Raw genomic sequence first — 22587 nt, 5'->3', positions numbered from 1 at the left:
CTCCTTTTCCCCAGATCCTTTTATCCATGAGCTATATCCAACTCCTTTTTAAATCATACAATATTTTGTGCTTAACTGCTTTCTATGGTAATTGCAGTCTCACCACTCTCTGGATGAAGTAATTTCTCCTCATCTCAGTTCTAAATAGTTTAGAATAAGAATTAGAATCTGTACAGCGAGGGAACAGGCCCTTTGGCCGAACAAGTCCACACCGGCCCTCTGAAGAGCAACCCACCCAGACCCATTCCCCTAACCTATATTTACCCCGATTAATAACCTACACTGTGGGCAATTTAGCATGGCCAATTCACCTAACCTGCACACCTTTGGATTGTGGGAGAAAACCGGAGCACCCGGAGGAAACCCACTCAGACATGGGTAGAACGTGCAAACTCCACACAGACAGTCGCCCAAGGCTGGAATCAAATCTGGGTCCCTAGCACTGTGAGGCAGCAGTGCTAACCACTGAGCTACCGTGCCACTCATATTTACCCCATTTACCCCGTATTCTTAGACTGTGACCCCAGCCGTAGACTCCTGCACCAGCGGGAACGTTCTTCCTGCATCTACTCTGTGTAGTCCTGTTAAAATTTTTAATTTGGTTGATGTGAGATCCCCTCTTCATTTTTCTCAATTCTAGCGAATATAATCCTAACCATTTCAAGCTTTTCTCGTAAGTTATTCCCATCACCCCAAGAGTCAGTCTGGTTAAACGTTCACTGTACTACCTTTGTAGAAAGAGCATCCTTCCAAAGATAAAGAGACCAATTCAGCACATAACATTCCAGGTGTGGTCTCACCAAGGTACTGTACAATTGCTGCAAGCCTTCCCTGCTCCTGTACTCAAATTCCCTCCCTTTGAAGGCCAACATACCGTTTGCCTTCTTTACTGCCTGCTGCACTTGCATGCTTACTTTCAGTGACTGGTATACAAAGACACAGATCTTGCTGAAGATTCCCTTCTCTCAACTTATAGCCATTCAGATAATAATTGGCCTTCCTGCTTTTGCTACCAAAGTAGATAACCTCACATTTATCTGCCATGCATTTGCCCACTCACTCAACTTGTCCAAATTATCCTGAAGCATCTCTACATCCTCTTCACCCATTCCACCCAGCTTTGTATTACCAACAAACTTGGAGATATTACATTTAGTTCTCTCATTGGAAATCTTAACATATTGTGAATAGTAGGCGTCGTAGTACTGATTCCTGTAATACCTTATGAGTCACAGCCTGTCATTTGGCAAAAAAAAGGGCTGTTAACTTCTAATTTTTATTTTCCATCTTCCAGTTTTCTTTCCATCTCAACACATTACTCCCAATCTTATGCTTTAATTTTGCATGCCAATCTTTTAAATGGGACTTTGTTGAATGCCTTCTGAAAGTTCAAATAAACCATATTCACTGCCCCCTCCCTCAAACTCTACTCGTTACATTGTTGAAGGAAATATGTAACAAAAACAACACTGACCACAAGTTAGAATTCCAGTATATTTGTCAAGCATGATTTCCCTTTCAAAAATTCATACTGAGTCTGTCCAATCCTGCCACTGTTTCTAAGTGCTCCGTTATTAAATCTTTTACAATAATGTCCAGCATTTTCAACACTATTGATGTCAGGCTGACTAAGATATAATTCCCAGTTTTCTCTCTACATCCCTTTTTAAATAACGGAGTTATTTGTACTCCCCACCAATCCACAGGAACTGTTCCAGAGTCCAGAGAATTCTGGAAGATCACCAAAGAATCCACTATTTCTGAGGCCACTTAAGTACACTGGGACGTTGATTATCAGCCCTCAATCTCATCAATTTTCCCAACATCATTTCTCCACTAATGCTAGTTTGCTTCAGTTCCTCATTCTCACTAAACTCAATGTTCCCCAACGTTTCTGGTGTGTTCTCTGTGAACATGAAATCAAAGTACGTATTTAGTCAGTCAGCCATTTCCTTGACTTCCATTGTAAATGTCCCCATTTCTGACATGCTTTTCAACTTTATGTTGGGAAGTAGTAGTTAAAATTAAAAGCACAACTAATATATCAATCATTAAGCACAAAGTTTTAAGCTCATGACCATAATGCAAAAATCAACATGAACAGCTTGAAACAATTTCAGTCACTTACAAGTTTGTAAGTTCAGTCAAAGAAATGAAGGCATTCTTGTGAATTGTAGAGATCTGATTTTTACTTAGGTCACTATAAAGGAATAATGGGAAGAGGGGAGAGAAAAATTATTTATGCATATGAAGAATATAAAAAAAGGAACTGGTTTGCATTCTGATTTTATTTAATCCAACAGTATTATTATTTTTAAATTTCAATGACAATACAGCATATTCCCCTATTATCTCTGCAATTATAATTTAATAATTTTCTTGCATTTCGTTGGCAGAATAACATTCCTATATACAGATAGTAAATGCTGCTTGATTAGAAAACATTTTCTATACCCATCCCTGTTTAATTTTACAAACAGTACTTGTACAAATTAAAGTTCAATCAAGAAAGACAGAATGATCAATATTCAGATATTGCAGTAAAACTTTACAGCTATATTCTTCAGTTCACACTTTCTCTTAGATGAGTAACCTATCAGATACGACTAATGACAGTCTGGATCTGACTTCAGCAGAATTATTAGTACAACTGAAGAAAAATACAAGATCTGTACTCACAGCAAATGAAGAGACACCAGTCTCTGGAATGTCTCTGTTTTGATCTCTTTGATTTCATTGTGCTTTAAAGAACTGTAAAAATAATGTAATACAAAAACACTGGCAATAAATGGACTTTAATTAGACAAGACGATGAGATTTAATTTTATTGCTCTCAATTTATTCTTTGCTAATATCCAACAGGGTGGTGGTGAAGGCCTGGTGGTATTCTCCAGAGACAAAAGTAATGTTCCAGGAGACCCAGGTTTGAATCCTGATATGACAGATGGTGGAATTTGAATTAAAAAAAATTCTGGAATTAACACAGTCTAATAACAGCCATGAATCCATTGTTGATTGTCACAAAAACACATCTGATTCACTAATGTCCTTTAGGGAAAGAGATCACCATCTTTATCTGGTGTGGACTACAGCAATGTGGATGACTCTAATTATGGGCAATTATGTTTGAGCCATAAATGCTGACCTAGCCAGTGACAGTCTTATCCTGTGAATGAATTTTAAAAAAGACTATTGCAATAGATTAGTATAAATTGTGGTGGGATGGGGTGGGGGAAAATTGTGGTGGGATGGGGTGGCAGTGGAAGGGGGAATAAAGATATCCTTCTCCTTTCTCTTAAGTCATTATTTGGAGATGCCGGTGTTGGGACTGGGATGTACAAAGTTAAAAATCACACAGCACCAGGTTATTAGTCCAACAGGTTTAATTGGAAGCACACTAGCTTTCTGAGTCTATCACCTGATGAAGGAGTGGCGCTCCAAAAGCTAGTGTGCTTCCAATTAAACCTGTTGGACTTAACCTGGTGTTGTGTGATATCTTGAAGGGTGATCCTGTCAACTCTTACATAGAACATTACAGCGCAGTACAGGCCCTTCGGCCCTCGATGTTGCACCGCCTTGTCATACGAATCTGAAGCCCATCCCACCTACACTATTCCATGTACGTTCATATGCCTGTCCAATGACGACTTAAATGCTCTTAAACTTGGCGAATCAATTACCATTGCAGGCAAAGCATTCCATACCCTTACTACTCTGAGTAAAGAAACTACCTCTGACATCTGTCTTATACCAATCTCCCCTCACTTTAAAGTTGTGTGCCCTCGTGTTTGCCATCCCCATACTTGGAAAAAGGCTCTCCTTGTCCACCCTATCTACCCTCTGATTATCTTGTATGTCTCTATTAAGTCACCTCTCAACCTTCTCTCTAACGAGAACAGCCTCAAGGCCCTCAGTCTTTCCTCGTAAGACATTCCTTCCATACCAGACAACATCTTAGTAAATCTCCTCTGCACCGTTTCCAAAGCTTCCACATCCTTCTTATAATGCGGTGACCAGAACTGTACACAATACTCCAAGTGTGGCCGTACCAGAGCTTTGTACAGCTGCAGCATTACCTCCCGGTTCCGGAACTCAATCCCTCTATTAATAACGGCCAAAACACTCTATATGCCTTCTTAACAACCCTATCAATCTGGATGGCAACTTTCAGGGATCTGTGTACGTGGACACAGAGATCTCTCTGCTCATCTGCACTTCCAAGAATCTTACCATTATCCCAGAACTTTGCATTCTGATCACTCCGTTCTTGATAATCAAAATTAAATATTTGTTTATTGTAAATTATTTAGGCAATAATTTGACCCTGTTCAACATGAGAAAGTTAGGACTGCAGATGTTGTAGATCAGAGTCAAAAAATGTGGTGCTGGAAAAGCATAGATGGTCAGGCAGCATCCGAGGAGTAGGGGAGGTGACAGTTTGAGCATAAGCTCTTCTTCAGAAATGTGGGGAATGGCCCAAGGGGCTGACAGATAAATGAGAGGGGGTGGGGTGGTGGAGAGAGATAGCTGGGAACGTGATAGGTAAATGAAGGCGTGGGGTAATGGTAATAGATGTATTTTAATTAGTAGGGACATTATGATGATTGCAGCATATACATTTGGAAGCCAAAAGAGTGACCAAGAGAATTGTGCATCAAATAAGTATCTTCAAAGTACATCAAATTTGAATCTGTTAATTGATATTTATTGTGACAAATAGATTTTCTTCATTTTTGTAGCTACACATTCAAGTCCTGTTTTATGAAAATGTTCCAAGCCAAAATATATTTTGCGTTATAGATGCAGTTCACACAAATCTTCTGTTAATCAAATTCAAGTTCCATGAATCCTATTCAGAGAAAAAATGCATCTCTTTCACAGACATGCCTCGAAAATGTCTTAGTAGTACAACATAACCATATTTCACCTCATTACTCCTCAAAGTCTGCCTATCATCTACAAGGCACAAGTCAGAAGTGTGAATGGAATATTCTCCATTTGCATGGATAAGTGTAGCTGCAACAGAACTCAAAGGAATTTGATAACACCCAGGACAAAGCAGCCCACTTGTTTGGCACCATATTCATAAACATCAGTTCCCAATTATGGATTAACTGTAACAACAGACTGTATCACCTACAAAGTGCACTGCAAAAATTCACCAAAGCTCCTTGTATACCACATCCCAAACCCATGATCACTACCATGCAAAAGGTCAAATGCAGATACATGGGAACACCAAACCTGAAAATTCCCCTCCAAGCCAGTCAACATCCTGCCCTGGGAATACATCAACAGTCCTTTAGTGTTGCTGGGGCAACATTTAGATTTAGATTAGATTACTTACAGTGTGGAAACAGGCCCTTTGGCCTAACAAGTCCACACCGACCCGCCAAAGCGCAACCCACCCACACCCATTCCCCTATATTTACCCCTTCGCCTAACACTACGAGCAATTTTGCATGGCCACTTCACCTAACCTGCACATTTTTGGACTGTGGGAGGAAACTGGAGCACCTGGAGGAAACCCACACAGACACGGGGAGAATGTGCAAACTCCACACAGTCAGTCGCCTGAGGCGGAAATTGAACCCGGGTCTCTGGCGCTGTGAGGCAGCAGTGCTAACCACTGTGCCACCGTGCCGCCCCTCTTAATGGACTGTAGTGGTTTAAGGAGACAGCTCACCATCATCTTAAAGACAACTTGGGATGGTCAGCAAATGCTGGCCAGCCAGCTATACCCACATCTCAATGGATTTGAAAAAAACCTCATGCACTTGTAGATGTTAGACAAGTCAACAAATGAGTGTGAGACCGCCAGAATGCTGTGTTCAGGCTGACTCTGTATGACCCATCACCACTGTATTCATTTCACTCATTGTTCTCTGGATTTGTTTTAATTGGTCAAATGGTAAGGAGAATACACTTATTTCAGAAATGGACGTATTGAATATAATGGCTGTTGCAGAGCTGGATGATCGTATATGTCTCAGCTTGCCTCCTTTTTCAGCTAAGGGATTTAATAACTGTTAGGCTGAACAGTTCTACTTTGCCTACAGCAGTGAGGAAAGCTGTCTTGGCAGAAATGGCAAGCAGTTTGTCCCCCTATCATCTCAAGATGATTTCATAAAAACTGCACAAAGTAAGGACTGACAACGACCACACAGAACAGTAAACATATTAAATTTGTATCCAGATTGCACAGGAAAGAACTACAACTTCAATTTCAGCAAAAATATGTAATAATTTTGAAGTCCTGTGATAGGATAATAAGCATTACATTGCCCCATTAACCGTATTGTTACGTTAATATAAACACATTCACTAGAAAAGCCAGCCCAACTCTGGGACTATTATGAAAAAAAATTACTAAACATTTCCACTGGCATATATCCTCTTTGTGTATACTCCTTACACCTGCTTAAAGAGTGGAATTTGAAAGAAAGTTGAAACCAGCTGATCTTTGTACATCAAGAACCTTTTTTAATCTCGCCAAAAAAAAACACAAACTATAAACCACAACAACAGTTACAAAACCTGGAAGAAAATACTGTATATAATTGGATGCCAAACAGCATATAGTATACCTATTTATAAAATCCTAAAGGTTCCTAAATTTGTGCATAAAAATATTCTAATACAACCCATGACTGGAAACAACTAAGTGATGTATTAAACACAGTTTAGCTCCAGGCTCCAAATGTCTATGCCAAGCAGCAATTAAGTGGACGCTGTTGGTTTCAATACATTACTCAGTATAATCTCCACTATGACAGGTGCAATGCTAACAATGTAACCAAATTTTCTAAAGCATTGAGAGAATCCTTGTCCTTCTATCTCTAATATTCACACTATGGTCACTGAATAACTTATACAATCAGATTCTATAATCTCCTTTAAAAGATGACTTGTCATTCCAAACTATTACAAAAACTTTTTCAGTTGATATCTACTATGGTTTAGGGTGTAGGTTTGCTCACTGAGCTGGAGGTTTGACATCCAGACGTTTCATTATCTGGCTAGGTAACATCAGTGGCGACCTCCAAGTGAAGCGAAGCTGTTGTCTCCTGCTTTCTATTTATATCTTTCGCCTGAATGGGGTTCCTGGTGATGTCATTTCTTGCTCGTTTTCTGAGGGGTTGATAGATGGCATCTAGATCTATGTGTTTGTTTATGGCATTGTGGTTGGAGTGCCAGGCCTCTAGGAATTCTCTGGCATGTCTTTGCTTAGCCTGTCCCAGAATAGATGTGTTGTCCCAGTCAAAATGGTGGTTTTTAACATCCGTGTGTAGGGCTACGAGGGAGAGAGGGTCGTGTCTTTTTGTGGCTAGCTGGTGTTAGTGTATCCTGGTGGATACACGACCCTCTCGACTGGGACAACACATCTATTCTGGGACAGGCCAAGCAAAGACAAGCCAGAGAATTCCTAGAGGCCTGGCACTCCAACCACAACGCCATAAAAAAACACAGATCTAGATGCCATCTGTCAACCCCTCAGAAAACGACATCACCACAAACCCGAGGAACCCCATCCAGGAGAAAGATATAAATAGAAAGCAGGAGACAACAGCTTCGCTTCACTTGGAGGTCGCCACTGATGATGTTACCTAGCCAGATAATGAAACGTCTGGATATCAAACCTACAGCTCAGCAAGCAAACCTACACCCTAAACCTCAACCTGAGCTACAAACCTCCACAAACCTTGCATCTACTATGGTAAATTGTAGCAGGAGGAGTTTGATACTACAATGGCTGTGAACCCAAGTGCTTGGGTCAAACACCTAAATGTGTCCTGGGAAGCCAAGATATTAGATTCACCTGAAGAGGTCTGGCTCCAGACAGATCGGAGCTTTGGCAGAGATCCTGGATTTCGTTGAACCCTGGTGATGGAAACAATTGTGGCTCTGGTTTAGAGAATCTGCTGCTTGGAGGCGCATCTTTTCAAGCCAGGGAAGGATTTCAACACAGAAACAACAACATTTCTTTCCTGGGATTTGCATGGCAATGACATTAACTATTGCCCATTTCTGAATTTCCTACAAAGTGGTGGTCAGCCATTTAGTGTCATAGAGATGTACAGCATGAAAACAGACCCTTCGGTCCAACTCATCCATGCTGACCAGATATCCCAACCCAATCTAGTCCCACCTGCCAGCACCTGGCCCATATCCCTCCAAACCCTTCCTATTCATATACCCATCCAAATGCCTCTTAAATGTTGCAATTGTACCAGCTTCCATCACTTCCTCTGGCAGTTCATTCCATACACGTACCACTCTCTGTGAAAAAGTTGCCCCGTAGGTCTCTTTTATATCTTTCCCCTCTCACCCTAAACCTATGCCTTCTAGTTTTGGATTCCCCGACCCCAGGGAAAAGACTTTGCCTATTCAACCCTATCCAATAGTTAGACAATCTGGACCACACTCCTCCAGAAAAGTTGGGATTATTCCATCACATTTCTGACTTGTATTATGTACTAGAAGATAAACATTTTTGAACGGAGGCCACATTTTTAGAGAGGGCTTTATTTTAGCTAAACACACACCATAACAATTCAGCTCCCCACATTTATACAACACACTCACCTAATTAACCATTAATTAATATAGCCATCACCTGTTCCCTTGTTCCATTAGGCCTCAGGCATTCCTTCAGATCAAATTAAATGATAACAGCCTGTACCTTGTAGGCGAGTTCCTGATCTGGACTTGGATTTATATGGCTTGTCCCGTAGTGCTTCTGACCATGTAGCCATTGGAGCTCAAGGCTGCTTTTCAATGGGTAAGATACCCACAGTGGTGCCCATTGCTGAAGGCTTTTCCATCCTGACTAACAGCTCCAGCCCTTTCAGACTTTATATCCCAAATTCATATCCAGCAATAGGAACAGAGGGCCTCCTATTTGAAATTCTGTCATGGGACCAATACTCTAATCCAGGAGGTATAGTTTCCAAATTAAGAATTCTGGAATAAATTATGAAACAGTCTCACCAGATTAAAAGACTTAATTGACTGGATTCAGCAACATAGAGAATAATTTTCTTTTTGTAGAAGAGCTTTTTAATATTTGTTGACAGGATGTAGGTTTCACTGCCTAGCCCTGCATTTATTGTACAATCCTAATTGCCTCTGAGAAGGAAATGCTGAGCTGCCTTCTTCATTCACTGCAGTCCATATGGTATACATACACCATTAGGAAGGGAGTTCTAAAATTTGACCAACTACTAAAGGAAGGCGATACTGCTGCAATTCAGAAGTGTGCACATTTTAAAGGAGATTTTACAGGTGCAAGTATTCTGATACATCAGGTGCCTTTGCCCTTCTGGGTGGTAGAGGTTGCTGGTTTGGAAGGTAGAGAATTGCTGTAGCACCTTGCAAATGGCACAGATTGCTGCCATTGCATCAATGGTGAAGTGAATATTTAATATGGAGGATAGGGTGCCAATCAAGCCAGCTGCCTTGTTTTGGATGGTACAGAGTTTCTGGAGTGTTATTTGAGCTGCACTCATCATGCAAGTGGTGAGTATTCCATAACACCACTGACTTGTGAGGCAGACTTATGATCAGAGATAGTGGTACAACAAATTGGAACATTTCCTGCCTGATTGACATTTAATACTGAAGGAGTGGTACACTTCATGCAAAAAAATATTTTGGTAGATTTTTGCAATATTACGTTTCCAATTCTTTGTCACAGTTTATTATGCATTCAAAAACTCAATGTTATTTGTTCATTCATATATTCTTACAGCTTTGCTCTCATCATTATTTCGTTCAAGCATTTTTCCACGTGTAGTTGATCATGTATTTGATTTGGTTTGGCTCATGGAAAACTTGCTACACAGCGAAACTAAAAGCTACTTCAACTATATTACAAATGTTAACATGTATGCTGCACTTGAAATTACAAGTGAACCTTTATTCCTAAAAAATGCTGAAACACAACTCCATTAGTTTGTCAAACCCTCGGGCAGTGTCAATGAAATTAATTGCTTCAGAATGAGTTTACATGCAGAATCAGTGATTATTTAATGATCCAAAAGTCAAAAAGTATCTTCACAGTGACAATGATGATTTTGTTATTTTTAAAACACAAAGTATTGTGGGTACAGTTGAAGGTAGTGCACCATCAATTTATAAGGTAACTCAAATTCCACTATGGCAAACTGTGCAACTGAATTCAATAAATCTGGTATCAAAGATGTGCAGGTTAGGTGGATTGGCCATGCTAAATTGTCCTGTAGTGTCCAGATATATATAGAGACCCATAGGGGTGAGGGACTGGGTCTGGGTGGGATAACCTCTTTCTGCATTGTTGGGATTCTAAGATTCTATGAAAGCAAAGTACTGGAAAAACTCAGATCTGGCAATAGCCATGGAGAGGGGAACAGAGTTAACGTTTCAACTTGATTACCACTCTTCTGGAGAACTCAGTAAGCCTCATGGACTAGTTCAAGTGACCATAAAAGTGGCCTAACTAGATCACCTATGTTCCTCAAAGAAGGAACTTGAGTCTATACTTGGTCTTGTTCACCTATGATGCTAGCCCCAAATTATTGACTGACACCTTAGTACCCTTAGAGAAAATGGAACGTTGGGTAATAAACACTTCTTGTCCCTGTCTCTCATAAATCAAGAACAAAGACTTGAAAAAAAATTCCAGCATTTTTCATTTTATTCCCTTCACAATCCTTTGGTTACTGTAATCATGGGCTTAGAAAGATAAAACCTAAGTTTTGGGATTGTTAATAGCAGAATGAATTTGCATTTCTAATTTTAAAAACATAAACTTACATTTCTTCCAATGCTGAGCAACCCTGGAAACTTGGCAGTTCCTCTATCTGATTATATGACAAATCCCTGTGAAGAATAACATATTATGCAATGAAAAGGCTTGAAAAAGTACATATATTTCCAATTATTGCAAGTCAAATCCAATTTGGGAATGAAGTATAAAAAATCAGAACTTTCAGCAAAGTCCAATATTTGCTTCATAGTTCAGGAAAACTTGGATCAAGTTTTCAATTCTTAACTACATACAGAAAGTGCTGGAAATTCGCAGCTCCTCAGGGAGTATCAGTTAGAAGAAAACAAGAGTTAACATTTCAAATAGATTTTCAAAGTTTGTGAGAAGATTTGTAGCTCGGGTGCTTGTTGCTGTGGTTCTGTTCGCCGAGCTAGAAGTTTTTGTTGCAAACGTTTCGTCCTCTGTCTAGGTGACATCCTCAGTGCTTGGGAGCCTCCTGTGAAGCGCTTCTGTGGTGTTTCCTCCGGTATTTATAGTGGCCTGTCCCTGCCGCTTCCGGTTGTCAGTTTCAGCTGTCCGCTGTAGTGGCCGGTTGATCCACAAACTCCATCAACAAACACATCGACCTGGACCCAATATACCGGCCACTACAGCGGACAGCTGAAACTGACAACCGGAAGCGGCAGGGACAGGCCACTATAAATGCCGGAGGAAACACCACAGAAGCGCTTCACAGGAGGCTCCCAAGCACTGAGGATGTCACCTAGACAGGGGACGAAACGTTTGCAACAAAAACTTCCAGCTCGGCGAACAGAACCACAGCATTTCAAATAGATTTTGTATCAGACTGAAGTGTTAACAATTTCTCTTTTTTTAAAAAGTCTTTCTATAGACACTGACTGATCTGTTCAGTATTTTCATCTTTTTCTGTTTCTTTGCTTCAGATTTCCAACAAGTTGTTTGATTTTGTCTCAGGTCATAGATGTTGGAGTTACTCTTGCATCAACCTGAACTATTTTCTTGATAGCTTTTCTCAGCTTTGTAACTGTCTCTCTCTTTGTCAAGAGCAGGGTGATAAGGCAGGTCCACGCTCTGCCTTAGCTGGAATGGGAATCAAACATGAAATATTGACATTATTCCGACCCACACACCAACCAAGCTACTCTCAAGCTCTGAAAAACATTCTTCCTAAATAACCATGCAAATTCTTTTTTATTTCAAAAGTAAAATATTACACAATAAAGTGGTATACTGTTATTGAGTTACTGAACACAGAACAGTCACAACTTGCTAGCTCAATTAGCCACATGAACAAACTGGGTTATGAAAAGCATCTTACTTTTGGGTGGTCACCTAAACACCTTCAAATTCTGTTCTACACAGTATGCACATTTAGATTACTCCATGACACAAAGAGGCAAATTGCTCAGTTCCTCTTTGACAAAACGAGACACTGAAAACTCAACCAACATCAAAACTCTGCTCTGTAACCATAGCAATTATTAGACAATCTTGGCTTTCATGGCTACTGTTAGCTCATAACACCCAAGCTCTCATTAATTCTTGTTGCAAACTTATACCATTTAAGAGTTTTACATTCATAGTTTATATTTTGAAATCGGTATGAAACTACGTAAAACATTGATTCAGCTAGAGTAATGTGTCCCATTCTGAAATCCACATTATAAATGAGGGATGTGATTGCACTGCAGAAGAGATTTAACAGGATGTTGTTGGGCTGGAAGTTTTTAATTAGGAAGAGAAATTAGATATACTGGAGTTGTTTTCCTTGGAGCAGAGGAGGCTAAGTGGGGACACAATTGAGATATATAACATTATGGAGGGCATACACAGGGGAAAGACATGAAGATATTTTTCCCTGTAGTGGAGTAATCACTGACCAGAGGACATAGATTCAAGAAAAAGGGGAGGAGGTTTAGAGGAGATGTGAGGAAATTTATTTTTCACCTAGAGGGTGGTGGGAATCTGGAAATCACTGCGTGTAAGGGTGGTAGAGACAAAAACCCTCAAAACATTTTAAGCATTCAAATATGCAGTTGCGATGCCAAGGCACACAAGGCTATGGCCAAGCGTTGGAAATTAGAATAGTTAGGTTTTGTTTTTGACCGGTGAGATTTGATGGGCCAAAGGGCTTCTTTCTATGCTGTACATTCCTATGACTCTAAAAGTAGCAAAATAAACATACTAAAATGATTTAACTTATACAATGTTATCTTGCTTTTCAAAGGATGATGGAAGCCAAACTTACAAAAATCTGAGCATCTTCAGTTGTTGGCACAAGTCAGTCGGGATTTTGTTTATTCTGGTTCCTGTCAAGGTGCTGAATCATAGAAATATACCAAAGTAAATATGTTAATATGGTATTTCATTGTAACTATGCAACTTGATATGAGCATTCCAGAGAATACAATATTGATATTTTAGTCTTTAAGGCCTTTTTGAATAATTTGACCATCATTATTAAAATTAGTTCACTGTTCACTTATAAATACTATTTGTTTAAACGTGGAGAATACAGGAATGACAGGTACACTTTTGTTGTCTATGGTACATTGTATTCGTAAACAAAAAAAGTTAAAGAGGAAATCAAAATTTCTATTGATGCTGTAAAGTCTTCAAATTAAAAGATTTCAAATGATAACATAATTGTGTGCTATCAAAGACTTATGTACTTCGTCAGATTGTTCCCCATACCCTTATAACAACTATTTAAATTCAATAGCAATTTTTAAGTACTAAAATATTGCAAAGTGCTTCACAGGCATACTATAACACCAAGTATGACAATGAAACTCACAAGGAGATTTTGCTAAGACCACAAAATGCTTGGTCAAAGAGAGGCTTTATGGAGTGTCTGAAGGGGTAAAAAAATGAGGTAAAGTAATGAGGGAAACATATTACAGAGCATACAGCCTAGGCAACTGAATGTGTGACCATCACTGACGCAGCAATTACAATTGGGTGTGCAAAAGAGGCCAGGATTAGAGGAATGCAGATATCTCAGAGGCTTGTGGTGCTAGAGGAGTTGCACAGGTCACAGAGGTGACTGAATGGTCTAGATCTGATTTACTTTTGTAGTCATAGTATTGCATCAAATGCACTTAGGTTTTTGGTCAATTGTGATCTCCAGTATATTGTTAGTGATAAAACTTTTGATTTGACTTATTTATTGTCACATGTACCCAAGTACACCGAAAAAAATTTGATTATGAGCAGTACAGGCAGATCATATCAAGCAAGGACATACAGATCACAAGTTACATTGCACAGGTGTGTGCTAGGCAAGATCAATATTAGCAAGGTCCGCATTATTTGAAGTTAGAGAGTCCATTCATCAGTCTGATAATGGCAGGGAAGAAGCTGGTGCGTGTTCATGGACATGGTTGTAGGACAGCTTTGCCAGGGTATAAATAGAGTCCACGGATGGAAGGTTGGCTTCCATGATGGTCTGGGCTGTGCTCACAACCTTTGTAGTGTCTTATGGTCCTGGGTAACACAGATGCCATTCCAGGCAGTTATGCACCCAGACAGTGTGCTTTCAATGGTGCACCTGTAGAAGTTGGTGAGGGACCTCATGAACATGCCACATTTCTTGAGCCACCTGAGGAAGAGGAGGCATTATTGTGCCTTCTTGCCTGCCACATCTATATGGAACGTCCAGGATAGGTTGCCAATTTTCGTCACTCCCAGCAACCTGACAATGTCCATCCCCTCAATCTCAGCATTGTTGATGTAAATAGGGGCGTGGTCTCCTGTCTTCTTCCTAAAGTCAATGATCAGTTCTTTAGTTTTGCCAATGTCCAGAGAGAAGTTGTTCTCATTGCACCATGTCACCGAGCCCTCTATCTCTGTTCCATATTCTGACGCGCCATTATCTGGTATCTGACCTACCACAGTGGTGTCATCAACAAATCTGTAGATGGCATTCATTCAGACTTTAGCAACTCAGTCATGGTTGTATAATGAGTACAGTAGAGGGCTGAGAACACATCCCTGGGTGGGGGGAGGGGGGCTGGCTCCATTGTGGAATGTTACGATTGAGGAGGTGCAGTTGAAGACAGTAATGTGCTGAACTTTGGAGGAAGTCACGGTCTCTTATTTGTAGATGGTGTTGCATGGCATTTGAAAGATACAAATGCTATTTATCAACCCAAGCTCAAAGGTTGTTGAGGCCTTTCCGCATGGGACTTCCTGGTGAGATGAGCAATTCTGGGTATAATGAACATTGTGCAATTATTAGTGAAGAGTTTCATTTTGACTTCATGTGGAGAGGTAGCTGATTGAAATGCTAGATTGAGTGGCACTTGTCTCCAGTTAGGTAGAGTGAACTTCTTTCTGGCAGCATTACTCGTGTCCAATTTCTCATACTCTAAACAGATATGCAACTCACATCATGTATGGAGTTGATTATAAGCAATTTGGTTAGACTCCCCAACATACAAAATTAAAATTAAATATATATATTTTTTTAAAACTTATTTCTCTTTTCCCCTTAAGATTCATCCACATGAAGGAGGATTCAACTCTCAGATGGGCTTAAAGATGGTTTAACAACCCAGATGCATAATAAGAATTTTAACAATGTTCTTCTTTTGATCACTATCTTGCACCTATTTTTCCTAGCAACCATTCATTAACCACCGAAATCATTTTCTTCTCATTGATCAACAACACCCTTCAACTTTGAGAAGTTTGTCAGGTCTCCTCCTAACTTCCTTGTGAAAGAAACAGTGACCCCAGTTTTACCAGGTTTTAATCTTCCATAGTCCTCCATCCTTTGGATTATTTTAGTGAATTTCTTGTTACATGACTTAATCTAACAGCTGAAAATGGACACAATTTTGTGCTTACAGCTTAAATGGAAAAAAGGTTGCACACATTATCTATTACTGCTTTAGCTGTGAGAATGATTCTGGGGCATTTTTAATCCCATATTAGCAATCACTCTAGTTTAACATTTATTCGATCAGTTTATAATAACGGCAGTAGCACAATAATTGTTATTTGCGAAGCAGTTTCAACACATTGGAAAAACATGTAAAAAGAATCAAGATATACATGATCCCACACCAACATTTGTTAATACTTAAGTAAACAATACTATATTTTACAAGTATCTACAGAATGACAGGTTAGTTCATACAAAGCTTATAATCTAATTTTTGGCATCAGAACACACAGGTAGCAACACTTAATGTTTACTTTTTTAGAAGGCCTGTCTATTTTTGGAGTAGGCTTTATAATTAGCTTTATAAAGGTGCTTTATAATTAGCTAATTTGAACCTAAACAGTGAATGGGATAAAAAAAGTATTCAGATTTGCCATTAAGTGGATTGTCAACAATCTTTTATAATCATTCAGTTTCACAGAATCCCTACAGTGTGGAAACAGGCTCTTCGGCCAAACAAGTCCACATCTATCCTCCAAAAAGTAACGCACCCAAACCCATTCCCCTATATTTACCCCTGACTAATATACTTAATCTGCACATCCCTGAATACTATGGACAATTTAGCATGGGCAATTTACCTAAGCTGCACATCTTTGGATTGTGGGAGGAAACCAGGGCACCCAGAGGAAACCCATGCAGGTAGGGAGAGAATGTGCAAACTCCACACAGACAGTTGCCTGAGGCTGGATATGAACCCAGGTCCTGGTGCTGAGAGGCAGCAGTGCTAACCAATGAGTCACTATGCTGCCCCAAACTGTTAGCTTAGCAGCTTCAGAGTTAGCAAATGAGTTAAAATGATGAGAAATGCCAAATGCCTAAACTTCAGACTGTGTTCAGTTTACAGATCTTCCTTTGATACAGTAATAACAGGCAACCTCAGAACTCCAGGAGATGAGGCATGGGAGATCAAAGATCCCCACTACTCACTGCAATGCAACAACCCATAACTATATGGATGTCTGGTGAGAAGATTGTCTTGAGCTGCACTACTTCTGCTAAGCATCTGAAATCTAGTCCAATGATTAGATTTTAAAAAGCGTCCTGAAACTGAAAATATGCATGGTAACCGTTGATAAGATGGTCAAGGCTGTACAGGGTATTTGCAGAATCTTCCAAACTTGACATTTCAGCCCAAATTCTTTACTCCTTTGCTTTTGTATCCAAATACTTTTGCTGCATCATCAGTCTCAGTCTTTCAACTCCCAAGTTCTAATCTCTGAAATTCCTTTTCTAAGATGTTATTTCCCTCCCTTTCTTTTTAAAAAAATCCCTCACCTTCAAGTCATCATTGAGAGACTACTAGCCCTTCATAAATCATGTCCATATTTGACATCAATATACTCAATTTTGTACAAATCCAAATTTTGTACTTACAGAGATTGGAGTTCAGACAAGTTTTGAAAAGCTGAAATCCCTACAGAAGAGATTGGGTTATCATACAGATGTCTGAAACATAAGATAAAGGTCAGTTAACCATCAGGATAAGAGCATGAACCAAAAACATAAATGGAAGTTACTCCATGGGGAGAATTCTACTTACACAGTCCGAAGCAAAGGATTCCCACTGAAAGCTTTATCTGGAATTATTGCAATGTTGTTACTGTGGAAACCACTGCACAAAGAAGCAAAACACCGATCAGTTTTAAGCTCATTAAAGTCAAAACAAAATGCTATGCCAAATATTTGACAGTCTCCAATTTCTAGCTGATTGCATTTCATAATTTGGACAAACAGTTTTCTCTTGCTTTTGTTTGACAAGTAAAGTGAACCATAAAACTGACAATTTTCTTTAATTCGGTAATACGATCTGTTTTCAATTCTACATTTTGGTTTGATGTTTTAGGCCATCGTTTATCAGACAAACCTGTATTAAGGTTTAAGGGCAGTCCTGAAGTAAATCTGAACGTAACATGTCAGGTGGTAAAGACAACACAGGGAATACTTTCCTCAATCGGATCAGGTGTTGAATACAAGAGCAGAAATGTAATGCTGGAGCTACAGAAGACGCTGTTTAAGCCACAACTAGAGTTTTATGCACAATTCTGGTCATCACATTACAGAAAGGACATCATTACTCTAAATAAAGTACAGAGAAGATTTCCAGGAATATTGCCAGGGCTTGAAAATTGCAAAATTGAATAAATTAGGGTTGTTATTCCTCAGAATGGAGAAAACGGAGGGTGACTGGAGGTGAATAAAACAATGAGGGGCTTGGATCGAGTAGACAGTGAAGATCTATTTCCCCTAGCAAAAATGTCAATGTCCAGGGGACACAGATTTGTGGTGATTGTTAGAAGGATTAGAGGACATGAGAAAAAAAAAATTCACCTGGAGGATGGTGGGTATCTGAAATTTGCGGTCTAGTTTGGCAGTTGAGGCAGAAAGCTTCAACTCATTGAAAAGGAGCCTGTGGACTACTACTTTGTTCAATCAGTGCATTCACAGTGGGCTGTATAGCTTCTTTCTGTTCTGTAATTTATCTATGATCTACAAGGGATAGGCAATAAATATTGGCCCAGCCATCAACACCCACATCCCATGAATCAATAAGAAAAACAGCGGAATTGTCAGATAACAATGTAGACTAATTCGGTTTTCACCAAACTGTTGTTATTTTCATAGTATAATGAAAACAAACACTTCTTTTCAGTCTGTCAGAGGTACGAGGGAATTTTCAGTCACAAAAATTGGATTGGTCAAACCTTAAATTGGTTATAAATGTAATGCTTAGCACACTCTTAGGTTTGTTTAAATTGTTCAACAGAATCTCAATTTTATGAGTCAGGATTGCAATATGGCTCATTTGCACTTGCTATAAGCTCAATATATTCATGCACAGGTACCAGTTCTTGGCAAGCCAAAGGATCTCATCCAGGCAATGCACCTCTTTTTGAGATAAACAAAAACATAGGAGACAAAGGTTCTCCCACTGCATTTGCTATGACAACACTCCGATCAAAGTTAACTTTTCAACCTTTTCTCTTGTATAAATTGTTGCTCCCTTTGAAATTTGGCATTCTTGCATCTGTCCTGACAAGTGCACGATGATTAACTTGACAATGTCGCTGTTTACACAAATACTTCAAAGAATATTAAAGCAAATTATTTGTTTAGATGATGTTTTAAATATTGCCTGTTTGCAATATTTATGACAGGTTTTGCATTCAGTCATATGCACATGAGCTTGAGTAGAAACATGGATGGTGATTGTAGCAGTAAAGTGGCAAGATATTTGATGGTCTGCAACTATAAGGTTGTGATACTTATGTTAGCCTTCATAACAGATATGAGATGTGGGCCATGTAGTCCTAATAGATGTAGTGACCGGTTCTCAGCAGGAATAAATCACATTGCAATACAGCAATTGCAATTTTGAGTACAACTTTCCCCAGAACCATTGAATGTACTTAAAGTGTCCAAAGGCATGTTTCTCCAATTACTGCATTTTTTTTGTTATTTCCAAAACTTTATGTAACCCATTGTTACAGATTACTCTTCTTACTACACTAAATGATTTTTGTGTGGATTTCTGATATCAGTTTTGAATTTGTCAGTTTATTTTGCAGCTCACTGATCAGTTTTCTTAATCTTCTCATGTAGCTTTCTAACCATGATTTGATCTAAATTGGAGAAAGGCCAATTTTGACGGTATTAGGCAAGAACTTTCAAAAGCTGATTGGAGGCAGATGTTTGCAGGTAAAGGGACGGCTGGAAATGGGAAGCCTTCAGAAATGAGATAACAAGAATCCAGAGAAAATATATTCCTGACAGGGTGAAAGGAAAGGCTAGTAGGTATAGGGAATGCTAGATGATTAAAGAAATTGAGGGTTTGGTTAAGGAAAAGGAGGAAGCACATGTCAGGTATAGACAGAATAGATCGAGTGAATCCTTATAAAAGAGTATAAAGGAAGTAGGAGTATACTCAAGAGGGAAATCAGGAGGGCAAAACGGGGACATGAGATAGCTTTGGCAAATAGAATTAAGGAGAATCCAAAGGGTTTTACAATTATATTAAGGACAAAAGGGAGAGAATAGGGCCCCTCAAAGATCAGCAAGGCGGCCTTTGCATGGAGCCGCAGAAAATGGGGGAGATACTAAATGAATATTTTGCATCAGTATTTACTGTGGAAAAGGGTATGGAAAATATAGACTGTAGGGAAATAGATGGTGACATCTTGCAAGATGTCCAGATTACAAAGGAGGAAGTGCTTGCTGTCTTGAAACCGGTAAAGGTGGAAAAATCCCCAGGACCTGATCAGGTGTACCAGAGAACTCTGTAGGAAGTTAGAGAAGTGATTGCTGGGCCTCTTGCTGAGATATTTGTATCATCGATAATCATAGGTGAGGTGCCGGAAGACTGGAGGTTGGCAAACATGGTACCACTGTTTAAGAAGGGCGGTAAAGACAAGCCAGGGGACTATAGACCAGTGAGCCTGTTGTTGGAGGGAATACTGAGGGACAGGATGTACATGTATTTGGAAAGGCAAGGACTGATTAGGGATAGTCAACATGGCTTTGTGTGTGGGAAATCATGTCTCACAAACTTGATTGAGTTTTTTAAGAAGTAACAAAGAGGATTGATAAGGGCAGAACAGTAGATGTGATCTATATGGACTTCAGTAAGACGTTTGACAAAGTTCCCCATGGGAGACTGATTAGCAAGGTTATCCCATGGAATACAGGGAGAACTAGCCATTTGGATACAGAACTGGCTCAAAGGTAGAAGACAGAGGATGGTGGTGGAGGGTTGTATTTCAGATTGGAGGCCTGTGACCACTGGAGTGCCACAAGGATCGGTGCTGGTCCCTCTACTTTTTGTCATTTACATAAATGATTTGGATGTGAGCGTGGGAGGTATAGTTATTAAGTTTGCAGATGACACCAAAATTGGAGGTGTAGTGGACAGCAAAGAGGGTTACCTCAGATTACAACAGGACCTGGACCAGATGGGCCAATAGGCTGAGAAGTGGCAGATGGAGTTTAATTCAGATAAATGCGAGGTGCTGCATTTTGGGAAAGCAAATCTTAGCAGGACTTATACACTTAATGGTAAGGTCTAGAGAGTTTTGCTGAACAGAGAGAACTTGGAGTGCAGGTTCATATTTCCTTGAAAGTGGAGTTGCAAATAGACAGGATAGTGAAGATGGTGTTTGGTATGCTTTCCTTTATTGGTCAGAGTATTGAGTATAGGAGTTGGGATGTCATGTTGAGGCTGTACAGGACACTCGTTAGGCCACTGTTGGAATATTGCGTGCAGTTCTGGTCTCCTTCCTATTGGAAAGATGTTGTGAAACTTGAAAGGGTTCAGAAAAGATTTACAAGGATGTTGCCAGGGTTGGAGGATTTGAACTATAGGGAGAGGCTGAACAGGCTGGGTCTGTTTTCCCTGGAGCGTCAGAGGCTGAGAGGTGATCTTACAGAGGTTTACAAAATTATGAGGGGCATGGATAGGGTAAATAGACAAAGTCTTTTCCCTGGGGTCGGGGATTCCAGAACTAGAGGGCATAGGTTTAGGGTGAGAGGGGAAAGATATAAAAGAGACCTACGGGGCAACGTTTTCACAGAGGGTATTCCGTGTATGTAATGAACTGCCAGAGGAAGTGGTGGAGTCTGGTACAATTGCAACGTTTAAGAGGCATTTGGATGGGTATATGAATAGCAAGGGTTTGGAGAGATATGGGCCGGGTGCTGGCAGGTGGGACTAGATTGGGTTGGGATATCTGGTTGGCATGGACGGGTTGGACCAAAGGGTCTGTTTCCATGCTGTGCATCTCTATGACTCTATAATTGATAGTTTACATGGCTCTGACCAAAAAAAAAACTTGTGATAGGAAGTTTATTAAAATAACATGAACTCAAAGCAGTAGTGAAACCAATGTATGTAAGAAATGATTTTAAACAGCTATGGGATTAAATGAATATGGACAAAATGATTACATTAAATTTCTACTTAATCTGTATTCCGGTTACGTTCAGCAACAATTATAAGCAAACATATTTTAATCCAAATATTTGTGACCAATAATTCTATAATTAGCATGTGAACTGCAATTAGAAAAAGCGTCTGATAGTCATTGCGAGGTCAATGCATTGTTAAATATTTCTGTAAGTTAATATAAGAAATAGGCAGCATACTCCCTAAAAATTCAGCTCAAAATTGATATTGACAGAATAAACATTTTCAATTATAGCTGGACAGCAACATATCTATTACTTTTTACTCTTCTGGTGACAACAGAACAAAGAGCAAGTTCTGGCACATGGAAATAAAATTCTCAAGAAAGAACCATTTCTGAAGGGACAAAACTTATTAAAGAACAAACTTGCACAACCTTGGCATGTCTCGAAGTAGCTGAAAAACAGTACCTGCTTTGAGCACAGCAAGGTTCAGTGAACCACAAAGATGATAATGATCATCTATTTTAGTGACACTGGTTGACTTTTAGTTATGATGGTCTTAAGAACCCCCCCCATTCTTCTGTGATGTGAAATGTGATTCTTTAAATGTAGCTGAGAACAGGCTTAACTGGCCTGATTTGAAAGTGGTATTTCTCAGTGCAGTGCTCCTTCTGAATTACTCTACAGTTTCAAACTAGATTGCATGCTTATCTTGCTGAAATGGGTCTTGAACCTGCAAATGTCTGACAGATAAAAATGCTGCCCCTGATTGATCAGTTTTGCTCGTTAGCTTTCAATCTATAAAAGGGATTTTTATTTAGGGGAGTGCATCTCAATTGAGAAAGGATTTGAGCTGTTCACTCTATAAACCTTAATGCTAATTCAACTGGAGTTGTACATTTTTGTTCTGTCAGTATTCTATGCTAAAAAGTAATGGGTAACAGCAGCATTATCTACCCCGACCCAGGGT

The 22587-nt window shown here is 39.6% G+C and overlaps 1 protein-coding gene across 2 annotated transcripts in view; it reads right to left on the bottom strand.

Annotated features, from left to right (window-relative positions):
• Positions 1–22587, bottom strand: part of lgr4 (leucine-rich repeat containing G protein-coupled receptor 4) — a 142073-nt gene that overhangs the window by 14032 nt on the left and 105454 nt on the right. For both annotated transcript variants that reach the window (XM_087996308.1, XM_043705452.2), the window contains 6 exons: positions 17260–17331; positions 17094–17165; positions 13017–13088; positions 10795–10860; positions 2680–2751; positions 2129–2200 (listed from right to left, as the gene is read on the bottom strand). In XM_087996308.1, coding sequence (XP_087852434.1) covers positions 2129–2200; positions 2680–2751; positions 10795–10860; positions 13017–13088; positions 17094–17165; positions 17260–17331 — 426 coding nt within the window. The remainder of the gene's footprint in view (positions 1–2128; positions 2201–2679; positions 2752–10794; positions 10861–13016; positions 13089–17093; positions 17166–17259; positions 17332–22587) is intronic.

Source organism: Chiloscyllium plagiosum, unplaced genomic scaffold, assembly GCF_037043375.1.
Source record: "Chiloscyllium plagiosum isolate Xiang-an unplaced genomic scaffold, Cpla_swu_hap1 HiC_scaffold_18, whole genome shotgun sequence".
NCBI classification, from domain to species: Eukaryota; Metazoa; Chordata; class Chondrichthyes; order Orectolobiformes; family Hemiscylliidae; genus Chiloscyllium; species Chiloscyllium plagiosum.
The sequence above is the reverse complement of the archived record's forward strand: the minus strand, read 5'-3'. Positions and strand labels throughout refer to the sequence as shown.